This window comes from Oryx dammah, unplaced genomic scaffold (assembly GCF_014754425.2).
Source record: "Oryx dammah isolate SB20612 unplaced genomic scaffold, SCBI_Odam_1.1 HiC_scaffold_26, whole genome shotgun sequence".
Lineage (NCBI taxonomy): Eukaryota > Metazoa > Chordata > Mammalia > Artiodactyla > Bovidae > Oryx > Oryx dammah.
The window spans coordinates 73,619,971-73,635,131 of record NW_024070210.1 but is presented as its reverse complement, the minus strand read 5'-3'; the positions used below and the strand labels follow the sequence as shown (position 1 = coordinate 73,635,131).

The 15,161-nt window shown below is 43.3% G+C and overlaps 1 protein-coding gene across 1 annotated transcript in view; it reads right to left on the bottom strand.

Moving 5' to 3' along the window:
* Positions 1–15,161, bottom strand: part of RYR3 (ryanodine receptor 3) — a 573,948-nt gene that overhangs the window by 79,738 nt on the left and 479,049 nt on the right. Inside the window, exons 61-64 of the mRNA XM_040227012.1 lie at positions 12,592–12,641; positions 12,154–12,214; positions 9,527–9,765; positions 8,090–8,171 (exon numbers count right to left, since the gene is read on the bottom strand). Of these exons, the coding sequence (XP_040082946.1) occupies positions 8,090–8,171; positions 9,527–9,765; positions 12,154–12,214; positions 12,592–12,641 (432 nt within the window). The remainder of the gene's footprint in view (positions 1–8,089; positions 8,172–9,526; positions 9,766–12,153; positions 12,215–12,591; positions 12,642–15,161) is intronic.

Below are 15,161 nucleotides of genomic sequence, written 5' to 3'. Positions count from 1 at the left end.
GGAGAAATATGAATCACCTCAGATATGCAGATGACACCACCCTTATGGCAGAAAGTGAAGAGGAACTGAAAAGCCTCTTGGTGAAAGTGAAAGAGGAGAGTGAAAAAGTTGGCTTAAAGCTCAACATTCAGAAAACGAAGATCATGGCATCTGGTCCCATCATTTCACGGCAAATAGATGGGGAAACAGTGGAAACAGTGGCAGACTTTATTTTGGGGGGCTCCAAAATCACTGTGGATGGTGATTGCAGCCATGAAATTAAAAGATGCTTACTCCTTGGAAGGAAAGTTAAGACGAACCTAGATAGCATATTCAAAAACAGAGACATTATTTTGCCAACAAAGGTCCATCTAGTCAAGGCTATGGTTTTTCCTGTGATCATGTGTGGATGTGAGAGTTGGACTGTGAAGAAAGCTGAGCGCCGAAGAATTGATGCTTTTGAACTGTGGTGTTGGAGAAGACTCTTGAGAGTCCCTTGGACTGTAAGGAGATCCAACCAGTCCATTCTGAAGCATCAGTCCTGGGTGTTCTTTGGAAGGACTGATGCTAAAGCTGAAACTCCAGTACTTTGGCCACCTCATGTGAAGAGTTGACTCATTGGAAAAGACTCTGATGCTGGGAGGGATTGGGGGCAGGAGGAGAAGGGGACGACCGAGGATGAGGTGGCTGGATGGCATCACTGACTTGATGGACGTGAGTCTGAGTGAACTCCAGGAGTTGGTGATGGACAGGGAGGCCTGGTGTGCTGCAATTCATGGAGTTGCAAAGAGTCGGACATGACTGAGCAACTGAACTGAACTGATGACAACAGCCAATAATTCCAGTAGTACCAAGACACCAGACTGTCAAAACTGTAGAGTCTCTGGATAGGATAACAAGCATTTTCTAGGGAACAGGGCAGGGAGGTAGCTAGGGGAGCCACTGTTGTCTGAGAAGTAAGCCAGGTAGTAAAGAATCCGCCTGCAATGCGGGAGACCTGGGTTCAGTCCCTGGGTTGGGAAGATCCCCTGGAGAAGGGAATGGCTACCACTCCAGTATTCGTCCCTGGAGAATTCCATGGACAGAGGAGCCTGGCAGGCTGCAGTGTGACAAAATAGCATGTCTTTATGGTCTCATTATAAAGATTAGAATCAACTTGCAACTTCATTATGCATAGCGAAAGGATACACATTTGAGTTGGGTTAGAAATGTGATCGAAACTGGTCCTGAAAAAAAAAAAAATGCCTTGACAAGACTATCTAGGGTAGAGTCAGAATGTGTTGGGGGCTAGCCTGGGGGTCCACAGAACTGTTCTGCTTGAGATGCCAGAGTCTGCTGGACCAGAGAGAGGGAGGAGGGAGAGGGTGGGTGAGTCTCGAAAGAAAGCTGTGCACCCTTGGAACTTCCATACACTCCTTAGCCAAGTTATCAAGCCTAAGACAAATGTGATCTTTTAATTACTTTAAAAGACAACTAATACATGTGATTTTATCCCTTCTTTTCTATCTTATTCTTGAGCTCAGCTTTTAGGGGATTAGCTGACAACTTATTTGGCCTGAAGTATTTGAGCTTCCAAATCACTTTCAAATCAGCCTCCAGCAAGCAAGAATGCCCTCAGCCAGTTAAGCACTTGTTAGCTAACAGCACAGCCTTGTCCTTCTGTGAAAGATCTGCTTGTTAAATCATCCCATCCAGGTCTGCTCTGGAAGGTCTATTTGGGAGCTGCATCAGTGGTGGAAGGGGCTTCCCTGCTGGCCCAGCAGGGAAAGATTCCACCTGCAAGGCAGGAGACGTGGGTTCGATCCCTCAGTTGGGATCTCCTGGAGTAGGAAATGGCAACCCATTCCAATACTCTTGCCTGGGAAATCCCATGACAGGGGAGCCTGGCAGCATCGCAGAGTCAGACACGACTGAGCCCATGGCACATTAGTGGTGGAGGAAGGGAGGGGGCGGGGCTGGGGAGACGGCAGGGCCCAAGGGTCCTCCAGGGAGCTCTGCAAGGCTGCTTCATCTCTGAACAGGCCCTGGCCAGTCCTGTTCTCCATCTCTCCTCCTCAACACCTCTTCTTCTCCCACTCCTTTGCTTCTTTCTAAGCTCATGGTGGTGGTGGAAAGGCCAACCCTCAGGACAGCTGATTGGAGTGAGGGCCTCTGCACACTGAACATGAAGAGCCACATGTCTTCATGTGACAAGGGCCGATATCAAATCTGAGAGCAAATTTTTAACTGGGGCAGGGAGAGGAATCTAGGATAAGCTGGTCCTGGGCTGTCTTGGTACTAAATTGAGCCATTCGGTTCAGTTCAGTTGCTCAGTCATGTCTGACTCTTTGCAACCCCATGGACTGCAGCATGCCAGGCTTCCCTGTCCATCACCAACTTCCAGAGCTTGCTCAAAGTCATGTCCATTGAGTCAGTAATGCCATCCAACCATCCCATCCTCTGCTGTCCCCTTCTCCTCCTGCCCTCAATCTTTCCCAGCATCAGGGTCTTTTCCAATGAGTCAGTTCTTCACATCAGGTGGCCAAAGTATTGGAACTTTGGCTTCAGCATCAGTCCTTCCAGTGAACATTCAGGAGTGATTTCCTTTAGGATTAACTGGTTTGCTCTCCTTATAGTCCAAGGAACTCTTTAATTGATCCATGCTACTTCTCTTGTCTTTCATTCACCAAAATTAAAGTTATGATCTCCCCAAAGTGGCTTTCTAGAGTTAGTCTGATGAAAGGCAATCCTTGGGGGCAATGGACAGTTCTCTGGTGTTATGCTGACTCCCTGACTTGAGGGAGAGGGACAAGCATGATATTTAGTTACTGACAAACTGAGTCTCTGCCAGCTCACCACAGGCATTTTCTAGTCTGGAGCACACAACGATGCTTATAAGCTGGAGGGAGAAACAACAGTGCTGGCCTCACTGAGAAGTTTTTTTTGTAACAGCCCAGAAGTCTGCCAGTTAATGCTCCTGGCTGTGAAATACCAGAGGGATGACCTTCGCCTCCAGGTCCAAGACCAACTGAGCTAGACAAAACTTGCTGCTAAAATACTGGTGGTTATTAGCACCTCCCAGGGGGCATTGTGGGTGTGGACCAAGCAGACAGCAAGGGCTACAGAAACAGCTCTCTAGCAACCAAAGGGCATACTGGAAGAGTTTACCCCTGGATAGAGAAACGCACTCTCCCTGCAAGCCCCTTCAGTTATTACTGTTAAAAACAGTACTTTTCATATAACAGTACTTGATCAATGCTGACAGACTGAAGAGACTTCAATTTTTTTTTTTTTCCATTAAATTGAAGTATGGCTCAGATGGTAAAGAATCTGCCTGCAATGCAGGAGACCTGGGTTCGATCCCTGGGTTGGGAAGATTCCCTGTAGAAGGGAATGGCTACCCACTCCAGCATTCTAGCCTGGAGAATTCCATGGACAGAGGAGCCTGGCAGGCTACAGTCCATGGGGTCACAAACAGCTGGACACAACTGAGCGACTTTCACTTTCACAGTTGATTTACAATGCAAAGTGATCGTGTGTGTGTGTATTCTTGCCCATTATAAGTTATTACAAGATACTGAATATATTAATAGTTTCCTGTGCTATACAGTAGGTCCTTGTTTACCTATGTTATACATAGTAGTGTGTATCTTTTAATCCCAAATTCCTAATTTATCCCTCCCTCTCCTCATTCCCTTTCGGTTCAATTTGTATTTCAGGTTTTGTTAATTCCTAAGTCAGTCTCTCAACTTCTTTTCCACGGGTTGGGACCTGCTTCTCAACAGTCTATCATCAGGGATATAGGCCGAGACAAAGTCATTATAATAATAATAATTTTGCCTGCACATATCTGGTGCTTTGCAATTTTGAAAGTTCCTTTGTGTAAATTCCAGAGGATGCAAAAGAGAGTAAGCAACAGATAGCAAAGGGGCAGAAAGTGGAGGCATGGCAAGGTTCTCGGCAGCAATACCAGTGATCTCAGCAGTTTGGGGAGAGCAACGTTTGATCAGGAAAGAACTGGTCAAAGCAGGCAGAGCAGGAAGGCAGATATAAATATCTCTAAAGTGTGAAGGCAAAAACAAAGTTTTAATTTGAAATAAAATGGAGATTCAATGCTTAATGTAGTCAATTACCAAACTTAGTCTTCTTGATCCATCCCCATCAAATGCTCTATCAATTCATCAAAGTAGGGACTTGCCTGGTGGTCCAGTGGTTAAGAATCCACCTGCCAAAGCAGGAGACACAGGTTCGATCCCTGGTCCAGGAACTAAGATACCACATGCCTTGGGGCAACTAAGCCCATGTGCCACAGCTATTGAGCCTGCACTCTAGAGCCCTTGTTCAACAAGAGAAGCCACTTCAGTGAGAGGCCCACATATGGCAACTAGAGAGTGACCCCCCACTCACTGCAACTAGAGAAAGTCTGCATGCAGCGATGAAGACCCAGTGCAACCAAATGAATAAACATAATAAAATCAATCAAAGTATATTCAGGTTAAAGAATTTTAAGCATTCTTCATGCTTAAATACACATGGTAAAAGCCTTCATCCTTTACTCTGAAATTTTGTATCTGAAAATTTACCTGCCGGTGACTGTCTCAGTCTAGCCTCAATTAGAAAATATTCCCCCCAAAAGGTCTCTAATCTGTTTCAATGACTTTTTTCCTCCTCACAGTCAACCCTATCATGGAGGTGTCTGGAATCTTTTCTATTTACAACGCATTCATGCTATAGTTGGAAACCAAATATTGAGTGGTTCCTTTGCAACTCTATAAGACATTTGCTAGCCAAGAAACTTCAGTAAAACATGGCAGAGAAATGGTAATGGTAGGTTTCACTGTATTTTCTCCCCTCTAAAACCCACAAGAGCTGGGGGAAATTGAGGAGAAATTTAGACCTACGCTGAAATTAGAAAATGTGTGATAACTTCACACTGAAATATACAGACCAAATCAAAAAAGTTTTAGAAAAGAGCAATTAGCTAAAAGTTACTACAGATAAAATGAGGGAGGAAGGTTAAGGAAAAAGGCAATAGATACAAATAATTTCCCTCCTTGAACAACAGCTAGGACCAAAAACCTCAGCAACAATATAATAAAATTGAAGATTCATTAAATGAAGTGAGATCCAATTCTGGAACCTGAGGGGGGTATTAAGTTCTGAGAAGTGCAGGAGTTGATATGGAAAGGACAACCCTGGGACATGGTACAGGAAGTGACAGAGCTTCAAGACCAAGAAAGAACCCAGTGAGCAGCAGCAGTCATGTGTGCAGGGAACACATCACCAGGTCCCAGGAATACACGCTGTCAGACCACAGAGAAGCAAAGTCTGCACACTTCTGAGGGAGGAAAATTATGACCCAAGGATTTTATACCATGGAAACTGTCCACATATAAAGTCGACGGATGGTATTACAAAATATGCCAACTCTCAAGAGTAAGCGCTCATACAGAAACAACAACATAAGATGAATCTGGCCACCCAAGAGGTAAATCAAAATAAAAGTTTTAGAATGGGCAAAGCACAATTTAGAAAGATTGGCTACACACTGAATCATTTAAATATAAACCAAGGTAAACAACTCAAGGGGTATTAGTCCTAAACTATTCCAGGGTAAAATGTGTGTGTTATAAGGAATTACACAGCAAGAAATGAAAGGTAGAAAGGGTAGGAAGTGCTAGAAATGCAAATGTACTACACTTGGGAATCTTTTTAAAAGTGGAGAATTAATAATTATTTTAATTAATGATAAATTAAAAATATATGAGTTGTATGTTAAAGAAATTCAGTTTTTAGCTTCATCCAACAAGACAAAGTTATAAAGCAATATTATGATCCTAACGTGTAAAGGTAGGCTACAGTCCATGGGGTCGCTAGGAGTTGGACACGACTGAGAGACTTCACTTTCACTTTTCCCTTTCATACATTGGAGAAGGAAATGGCAACCCACTCCAGTGTTCTTGCCTGGAGAATCCCAGGGACGGGGGAGCCTGGTGGGCTGCCGTCTATGGGGTCGCACAGAGTTGGACACGACTGAAGCGACTTAGCAGCAGCAGCAGTAGTAGCAGCAACGTGTAAAAATGTACACATGTAGAAAACGTCTAGAATGGTATATACAAACTGTTACTAGGTGGGGTGATCTGGGATGAAGAAAGCCGCAGACTTTTAACTTTACATAGGTCTGTACTGTTTGATTTATTTTTTAAAATAAGTATGTCTTACTTTCACAATACAATAGAAAATAAATAAAAGTCACTAATGGTGGCAGCATCACAACTTGAGGATTTTAAATCTTTATATCCTAGCTGCTTCATTAAATAACAGACAGACAAATAGGGGCAGACTTGATCTAGGTGCTTCTTCAAGCCTGGCTTTCTACCTGTGTGGAATATAAAACACAGGCACCGATATTCCCAGCACTATGAGTATAGAATAAAGTATAAAACGTCATATGAAGAATAGTCTCTTTTCTGGTCTGACATTTCAGAGTTGACCTTTCTTTGACTTTTGTTTTTTTTTAAACAAAAGAAAGTAATGCATAAGGTTTTCAAAAAATTGTACCAAAAAACCACATATACATATAGACGCATGTACATATAAGGATCTCCCCAGGTGGCACTAGTGGTAAAGAACCTGCCTGCCAGTGCAGGAGACAGAAGAGCCGCAAGTTCAATCCCTGTGTTGGGAAGATCCCCTGGAGGAGGGCATGGCAATCCACTCCAGTATTCTTGCCTGGATCCTAGGGACAGAGGAGCCTGGTAGGTTATAGTCCATGGGGTAGGAAAGAGTTGGACACTACCGAAGTTAAGTTAGCATGCGTATACATACATATAAACCAAGAGAATAAGAAATGATGTTGAGAAAATATTCACAAATGCTTAATGAAAGTAAAGACACCTTCCCTAAGTGAAATTCTGTATTGAATATTAAAAATTTTAATTCTCTTGTTGATTTGGTATAAAATGTTCATAACTTTTGTCTGCCCAGTTCTTATTAAAGGATAAGACTATTAATCTATATTTCATATAAAACAATAAGGAAAGCTATGTAACTCTAAGGAATTAAACTCATAATCAAAATAAATTAGCTGTTAGTTCTTCAGTGAATTTCTTGAACTCTAGAAGCTATTTAACGGTTGCAATTATGAAGACATAGACATTTCTTCTTCATGCTTTGGTTATTAGCACATGATTTCAAGTCATCAGATACTGAGTTCTTGAAGGAGCCAAAGTCTTTTTTTGCTTTATTGAGAAACTGCAATTAGAATTTATGTAAGTTTAGATATGAAACAGGGATTTATCGCTGGTTTGTTTGATAAAGGATCATAAATTGAGGAGGTCTACAGATCATGGATATCAACAGGATGTTTAGATTAAGCAATTTTAAGCACAGATCAAATTCTTTCCAGTTTCCTTATTTGAAAAGGCAAAAATGGAAAAAAAAATCTTCCAAGGATAAGTCTAAATCTAGAGTTTGGCTAACACTGTGTTTATCCTTCTGATCTTCTCCATGGATTTAAACAGAATCACACAACACATGACATTTGATTCTGAAAAGCAAGGGGTGGCCTAAGGCCTCCATTGCTCCAGGCAGATTAAAGAGCAGAGTGGGAACTCAAATACCTTGGAAAGTCAGCCTGTTCAGATTCAAGACCACTGAGTAGCTGTTCCCAATGTGTGGACTTTTAAAAAATTATAGTTAATCTGACAGCCAAGAATGGTAAAGGTCCAGGGCCGTATCACATAGAAACTCATTAAACACTAAAGCAACCGCCTCACGTCCCTTGAGCTTCTCAGCAAGCTTTAACCACAGGAACTCTGGAAGCTCTCTGAAAGCTGTGATTATAAAGAAAGAGATGTTTCTTCAACATTTTTTGGCCACCACCACATGATTTAGTTTTTCCAGCCACGTACATTCTCCAGCTATCTCCACGGAAGTCATACATCTTAGAAGCCTCATTAACACTTCTAAATACTGCCATCAACATTTCATAAGCGAGGCTCAAAATCACTAAGCCATTTCAGTGAGCATTTTGCTTCTGCTGGATTGGAAAGATGCCAATGTTAAGTGTTTAAAGACTTCAGTAACACATTCAGCCCGAACGTGTTAGCTTCTTTTGTTCACTCATTACCTTTCAACATAGATGTTCTTTCCTGTCCCGAGGGAGTAGAGGCTGCACAGTATATGGTAGCATGAGAGCTGAACGTCACCCACTGAAAAGAACAAACAAGAACTGTCATTCTTGTGCATCAACCCCAGAGGTCCATCTCCTGCATTCAGCAAGGGTCTGCAAACAGAAAACATGGCTTCACCCAAGAGCCAAAGATCTCACTTTCTTCCTTTTTAACAAATAGAGCCCCTCTCTTTTCAAATGCCAGTTGCTGAGCTGGAAGAGAAAACACCAAAAGGAAAACACCCACCATTGTGCCATCCCAGCTCCTTTGTGGAACCCCAGATACAGATCACATAGCTTCTCAGGGAAAGGAATCATTTGACCAGTGAGTCCTTCCATGTGGGTATTTTTTTTCCCTCCAATAGAGGGAGACACTGCAGTCAAATTTTATCCAGAGCACTATTTCCTTTTTTTGAAAGGAAGAATGAAAGGAATCTGAAGCTTGACTGAGCTTTTTGTTCCTTTTCCAGGGAGACGTGTACAATGTCCCTACTTCTTACAAGCCAGAGCAAAATACCTCATGTCCACCTGTCCCCGCTTCTCTGATAGTTTTACAAAAGGTAATTCAATTGTGTTATGATTTTGCCATGTTTCTCAAGGGAAGGGCATCTCTCACTGAGGCACTCAGAATTTAATGGGCAGGCTACGTGCCTCTATTAATGTATTGAACTCACAATAAGGCGGGAACTAATTTAACACAAAGAACTAGTTTAATTTCTTATTTTTCAACAAGAAAGTGTGTTGTTTCCATGACACAGAATAATGAGTTTGGATGTTCCCCTACTTCTTCCCCTAACCCCAAAGAAATAACTGATTTTCACTACTGAGGGCTATGGAAGACACAGCCTTAGCTATTGGCCACTGGTTAAACTAATTCAACCATGTGCCACCAGTTACAGTGTGAAATTGAAGCTTGGTGGCAGAATGAGGGCTGAACATGGTACTAAACACAAAGTAAAACCAACCAACTATGGTCTTTCTTCTGGCAGCTCAGATACTGGGATGTTAGCAGCTTTCCTTTGCTCCTGATATACAGTAAATAAATTAAAGATTCTTAATAGGAAAATTGGTGTCTGGGAGCAAACCTGTATCTCGACAGATTTCACAGATAACCTTTTCAAATTAAGAGGGAACACAATGGCTGAGAGTGAAACCAGTGGGTGGAAGACTCTGGTCCTGAGTACAGTGGGAAAAGGTGAAATACTTATAAACTGATATTTGGGGATCTCTTCTCCTCCAAGAGTCTAGTCCTTTTTTTTCAATTAGGAAGGAAAAAGTGTGGAATGGTGGTCTCTACTCTGCTCTGAAAGTCAGCCTAAGGGAATAAACCACACACTTCCTAAGGATCTGCAGCTGGGTACACATGAATCCATGATAGATGGCAGGTCAACTCACAGAGTAAGTCCACCCCGAACTGATGCTGAGCCACGTGCTCAAAGATGGATGTCAAGATGGGGAGCAGAGCCACCGTAGTGTAGTTAATATTTTGAGAGACACCTTTGATCTGCGTTCTGGAATGGGTAAACTTGCCGAGCTTCAGGTTTTCCAAAGTCTTCTCTAAGTCTTCCGCTGCATTTTCAAAGAACGCCCGTAACCCGGCTTTCACCAGCTCTGAGCCTGACTTCATGACCGTCCTGTAAGCAAACAATGTTCAAAACCAGAAGCATAACCCGAACCTTTGGCCAACTCCCTTCTTGAGTCTGGGAACTTTCAGTGCAACCCGGGCAGACATTTGACACCCTTGTCACTGTAGTAATTATGAGCATCCAAAAAAGAAACTGGGATCACAGAATCCTGAAGCATGGGCCAGCAACTGGAAGGCAGGCTTGATCTGAGGGCATGACTGCTCAACTCTTGGGACTCCCACATGGCACGGTGGTAAAGAATCCACCTGCCAATGCAGGAGCGGCAAGAGATGCAGGGTCAATCCCTGTGTTGGGAAGATCCTCTGGAGGAGGAAATGGCAATCCACTCTAGTATTCTTGCCTGGAAATTCCTATGGACATAGGAGCCTGGCGGGCTACAGGGTCACAAAGAGCTGGAAGTGACTGAGTGAGCACACGTATACTGGTAGTACTGCTCTGGGTTGCTGTCTACACTTTACATTGACACACTGCTCAATTCTTAGAGAATGGACAGGACGACCTAGAGAGAAACTGATATTGGTCACCCGCTATCTATATAATATTGCAGCTGGCTACATTCTTCTGGAAATATCTAATTAAAAAGATAGAGAGAGAACTTTTCTTCAGCTCCCCGTGGGCTCAGCAACTTTTATAAGAATTAGTTAGAAATACTAGCTCTCCTGTGATGCAGGACCTCTTAGAAAAAGAGGACAAAGAATTAAATTAACTGAAGCTTAGGTTTCTATCACTTTGCAGGGATGTTCCAGCTTGGAGAAGGGGAGGGAAGAAGGGTTACCCGCTTTTAAAACAGCTTACTCAGACCACTGAAAAAACCATGTGGGAATGGAGATTAGCTACGGGTATCTGGGGCTTTCCCTCAAAACTATCTTATAAAACTCAGAACTGGAACAAAGCCTATCAGTTATCTTTTATTTTCCATATTTCTACATCTTATTCACAAGATTATGACAGGCTTTCTACAAGGCCAGATGCTTTTTTATCTACAGCATTTTCACAATTATCATCCAGCCAATCAGAAACATAAAAGCAAGGAAATAAAGTCAGTGAGTCTTGTTCCTATCCTGTAAGTATTTATAAACCATCTTCCTCAGATTTTCTCAGGAATGACTATGAAACACACTGACTTGGGTTCTGTTTAGTTTTGCAGGAAGAAAACCTGCTCTTAAGACATTTGGCAAATTTGGGGAATAAAGATTCCTCATCCCAACTGCACCCCTGGAATGCTTTGGTCTGATCCTGCAAATTTTGTGCTGTTAGTACTTCTGGGCCTCCGAGGCGGTGCACTGGTAAAGAACCCATCTGCCAGTGCTGGGGATGCAAGAGATGTGGGTTCGGTTGGGAAGATCCCCTGAAGTAGGAATAGGCAACCCACTCTACTATTCTTGCCTGAGAAATCCCACAGACAGAGAAGCCCGGCAGGCTATGGTCCATGGGGTCACAAAGAGTTGGACACAACTGAACACGTACAAGAGTTTTAAGAGGTTTAGTACCTCCACAACGTGTTTCTCTCAGAAACCTGAAAATCCCCTTTAAGTGCTCTTAACTATTTTTTTAAGCCATTTTTAGTTTATAGAGGTTTTCATCATCTGGCCGCTCTTTTAGGTTGTTGCCTCTCTTCTGCCTTGGGTTTTGGAAGCATGTTCTCCTGACTTTGTGAAGAGTCCTACTTAACGCGTCTGTTAAGGAAAGCTCCCTCCAGTTCTTTGCACTGCCTCTCTTTTTATCTCATCAAATACTTTATACTATCATAATATATGTACACACACACACACACATATATCTGATGTTATATACATAATGTTATCCATAACATTTTATTTAAAAAACTCAAATGTTTTGGCCAATCCAGTACATGAAAGGAAGGAAGACTTCCTTTCTTGTTCAGCCGTCTTTCCTACAGACCCTCAGGCCACTCTCAGGCTGGAATCTATCTTTGTCTTTGATCTTTTGGTAATCAGGTCCCCCCCTTGGCCATTTTGAACTCAGAGTGCTGTGAGTCCCTATCCCAGGATCCTTACGGCTTCACCACCCATCAGATAGCTTTTACTATTTTTGTGGAGAATTAGGTACAAAGTGGTATTTTGCCACGTTGTCTGTTTTATCTTCTGAAAGATGAACTTCTCAGTCAGAGAAGACAAGAATCGATCAAGTGCTCAGCTTTCAGCATTCAGTATCTGCCACGGCAGTGGCTCTCCGTCATGAGCTGAGAAACAGTGTGCTGATATCAGGGTGATTTCCATCTTTTCCCTGTCTTCCCTTCCCTCCCTGGCTCCTGCAGAGTGGTGGCCCGTCTCCTCTTCCATCCAATAATAAGTGAGGAGAAAGAGTCAGAGGGGGAGTCCTGAGAAAATACTGGAAAATGCCGGGCTCACTTACCTTGTGTCAAGTGTCTGAGCTAAGATGTGAAGACAGCTCACCATTGTCGCAGAATCGCTCCCTAAAATCAAAATTATCACCTGTTACTCCCCAAGCCATTCAGCCTGTCATTGAAACCCAATCTTCTCAATAAGCACAAACCACAGCCCAGCATAATTAACCACCAACATGCAAAGTGCCAGGCCTCTGTTTGGGGCCAAGGCATTTATCTCCGGTTTGACACATGGCTTTGTGATGGATGTTAGAGGCAAAGCTTAAAACATTCACCGGCATGGAAAATCTAAGCTGTTTGAGGGGTACAGAGGTCATTTATCATGCTTCAGCCCAATTTTCTATGGCAAATTTAGGTGACACCTTAGTCCTAAGGCTCAGGTTGTCTGTGGGACGTGAGTTCAGGGTAATCACAGGACATGCAGCCTTTAGCAATACTTCTCTTACCGAAGAGAGAAATCCTGTGTCGAACTAGAGCAGCGAGTTTGCAGAACAGGCTGAAGCAGAAAAAAATGCAAGTGGGAAAGGGACAGAGATTCAGGGCAGACCCATTTAAACCTCATCCCTCAGCCCCCCATATGGCAAAACAAAGTGCACAGAATGCACCCCCCCCCAGGAAGATGGACTGTGTTCCCCTCAAAGGGTCCTCTGGACCACACTAGGAAAACATGCGGTTCCCCCTGTCTCATTGGAGAATCATGAAAGGTACCTTGCAGGCATCTACAACGTTACAGAAAACAATCCTTCTGCAATAGCTACAATATTTTTGCAATGAGCCAGCTGTTGCAAACCATCTCTTGTTATAGAGTACTAAAAACATTCATTTGGATAACACCCACATTTGGATAAACGAGGATTCTGGAAGGAGTTTTCCATTGTTGCAATGGATTGCAAGCCATTTTTACTCTCTTCGCTGGGTGAGGGGTGTGAGGCCTTAGTTGGGAGGAGGGCAAGATGGCAGGATTGGAATAAAGTTAAAGATTCAGGTATGGGCAATACTGTATTACACCAGAAATATTTCAAGGAATGGCTTCTCTCTGTCATCTCCATTAGCCTACAGGCTTAACTGCTGTCTGATCCATGTCTTTGAAGCTAGGAAATTCCACCTGCCATGCTTTTGTGTTTTTTGACCCTATTCCATGCTTTTACCCATATTTTCTACTATGGAACCTGTTGGCGTCCAGTTGTGTCTTACTCTTTCACTTTTCACAGTGCCTAATAGAGTGCCTTGTGCAGTCAGCAGAGACAAGAGGTGTTTCTGAACACTCTCCTGATGGCCCCCCTGTGTTCCTGGAGGAGACTGCTGAGAATGCTGACATTATTTGACATTGGCACAGCTAGACAAGAACTTAGCAACCCTTTCAGAGAGCAGTCCTTCCTGGAGGAACAGAAAGAGGGAACGCAGAATAAAATCACTCAGCACAGGCGGTGGGATTCTCAGATGAGATCCAGTTGAAGTCCTTCCCGTGGTCTTAGAACTCATGCTCTAACACAGGGCAGAAGTCTTTGTGGGAAAGTCAAATGAAGAAGAAATCCATCTAAGTGTTGGTGGGGATGAAAACTTATTCACTTCTAAACGGTTCTCAGTGAATGCCCTGAGCCTTTCTGGGCTGTCTATTGGAAACCAGAGCCAAAATCTCTCCTGGTTAGTCATTTGTTTTTGCAGTGGAAATAAGTTGGAAATCCTGGCCTCGAGCTTAGGAGAGCTCAGAATAAGTTAACAGAAACTTGGCAGGCAGCAAGTGTGAAATTAAATATGGACTGGGGCCTTTTCTCTCTTCCCAGGGTGTGTGTGTGTGTGTTTTTTTTTTTCTGGAGTTATGTATCTGATGAAATTTCATGGAGTTGGCGGGGATCCTGGAGGAATATGAGTCCTGTGTGTCTGCCAGGACTAGCTGGCTGTCATGATGATGCCACCTCACTCCTCTGTGCTTTAGCTTTCTCATCTGTAGGCAGAGACTCATCACATGACCCTCTTAGTCTGCAGAATTAGGGGCTGCTAAACTCAGTTATTTCTGGCAAAATGCTTCCAAGTGGACCCACTCTGTACAAACAACACTTTTTAGAGCTAAAGCAGATCCTTGGGTTGTTTGATTCTGATACAAATGTGGCTCCCGTTGCTGTCAGAAGTGCTCTCAGGCATGCCAAGGCCAGGGCCTGAAATTTCCAAAGGCCCTTTTTTGGGGGTCACCTTTGGGGCCCACCATTTAAGCAGAAGCACTGGTCTTTGCCAAGAGTTATGAGGTCCAGCATCCCCAGGCACCTCAGTCTCCTCTCCGAGTTAGAAGGTGATAAAGAGGTCCCCGGGGAGAGACTCTGGAAAGCACTGACATATGGCATCAGATGCAAGAAAGGCAGGGCATGGGTGAAGGCTGCGGACCAGAGGGGCCTGTAAGTGGGAGCATGTTCAGGGCCGAGACAACCACGGCTGTGGGAGGGCGGCAGGCATGCTGATGGATCTGAAAGCTATTTGCAAGGCTGATCAGCTCCAGGTTGTATTCCAGCTATGACAAATGGTGCTTGGCTGAACAAATGTTACATTTCCATGAATTAATAATCTAAGAAAAATAGATGAAGAGAACAGACACACCTGCCCTCTGTTGGCTTATCTGAATATCTCACTTGGCACCTCATTTTCCTTCTTACAAAATATACTAGTGCATCGTGGAAATATCTAGCAAATGTTAGGTCAGTAACTGGTTGTAAGTGCATCTCATTTTGACAGTATGGGCTTCTCCCTGTTTAACAAATATCAGTAAATGAAATAATTTCAGTATAGAGAAAATGCCCCTTGATCTGGATAAAGAGGGGTGGGCTTTCATTCTTGCTCTCACTTATTATCTGGGGTCACTTTAGGCACTGGAAGGAACCTGCTGAAACCTCAGTTTCCTCCTCTGCAAATGGAGATCATAATACCTGGGTAGTTCTTAGAAATTAAAGCACTGTGGTGTTTCACAATGATACTTCCACAGGTGGGCAATTATTTGTGCATATCTTTAACTCTCTGCTCTTTAGAA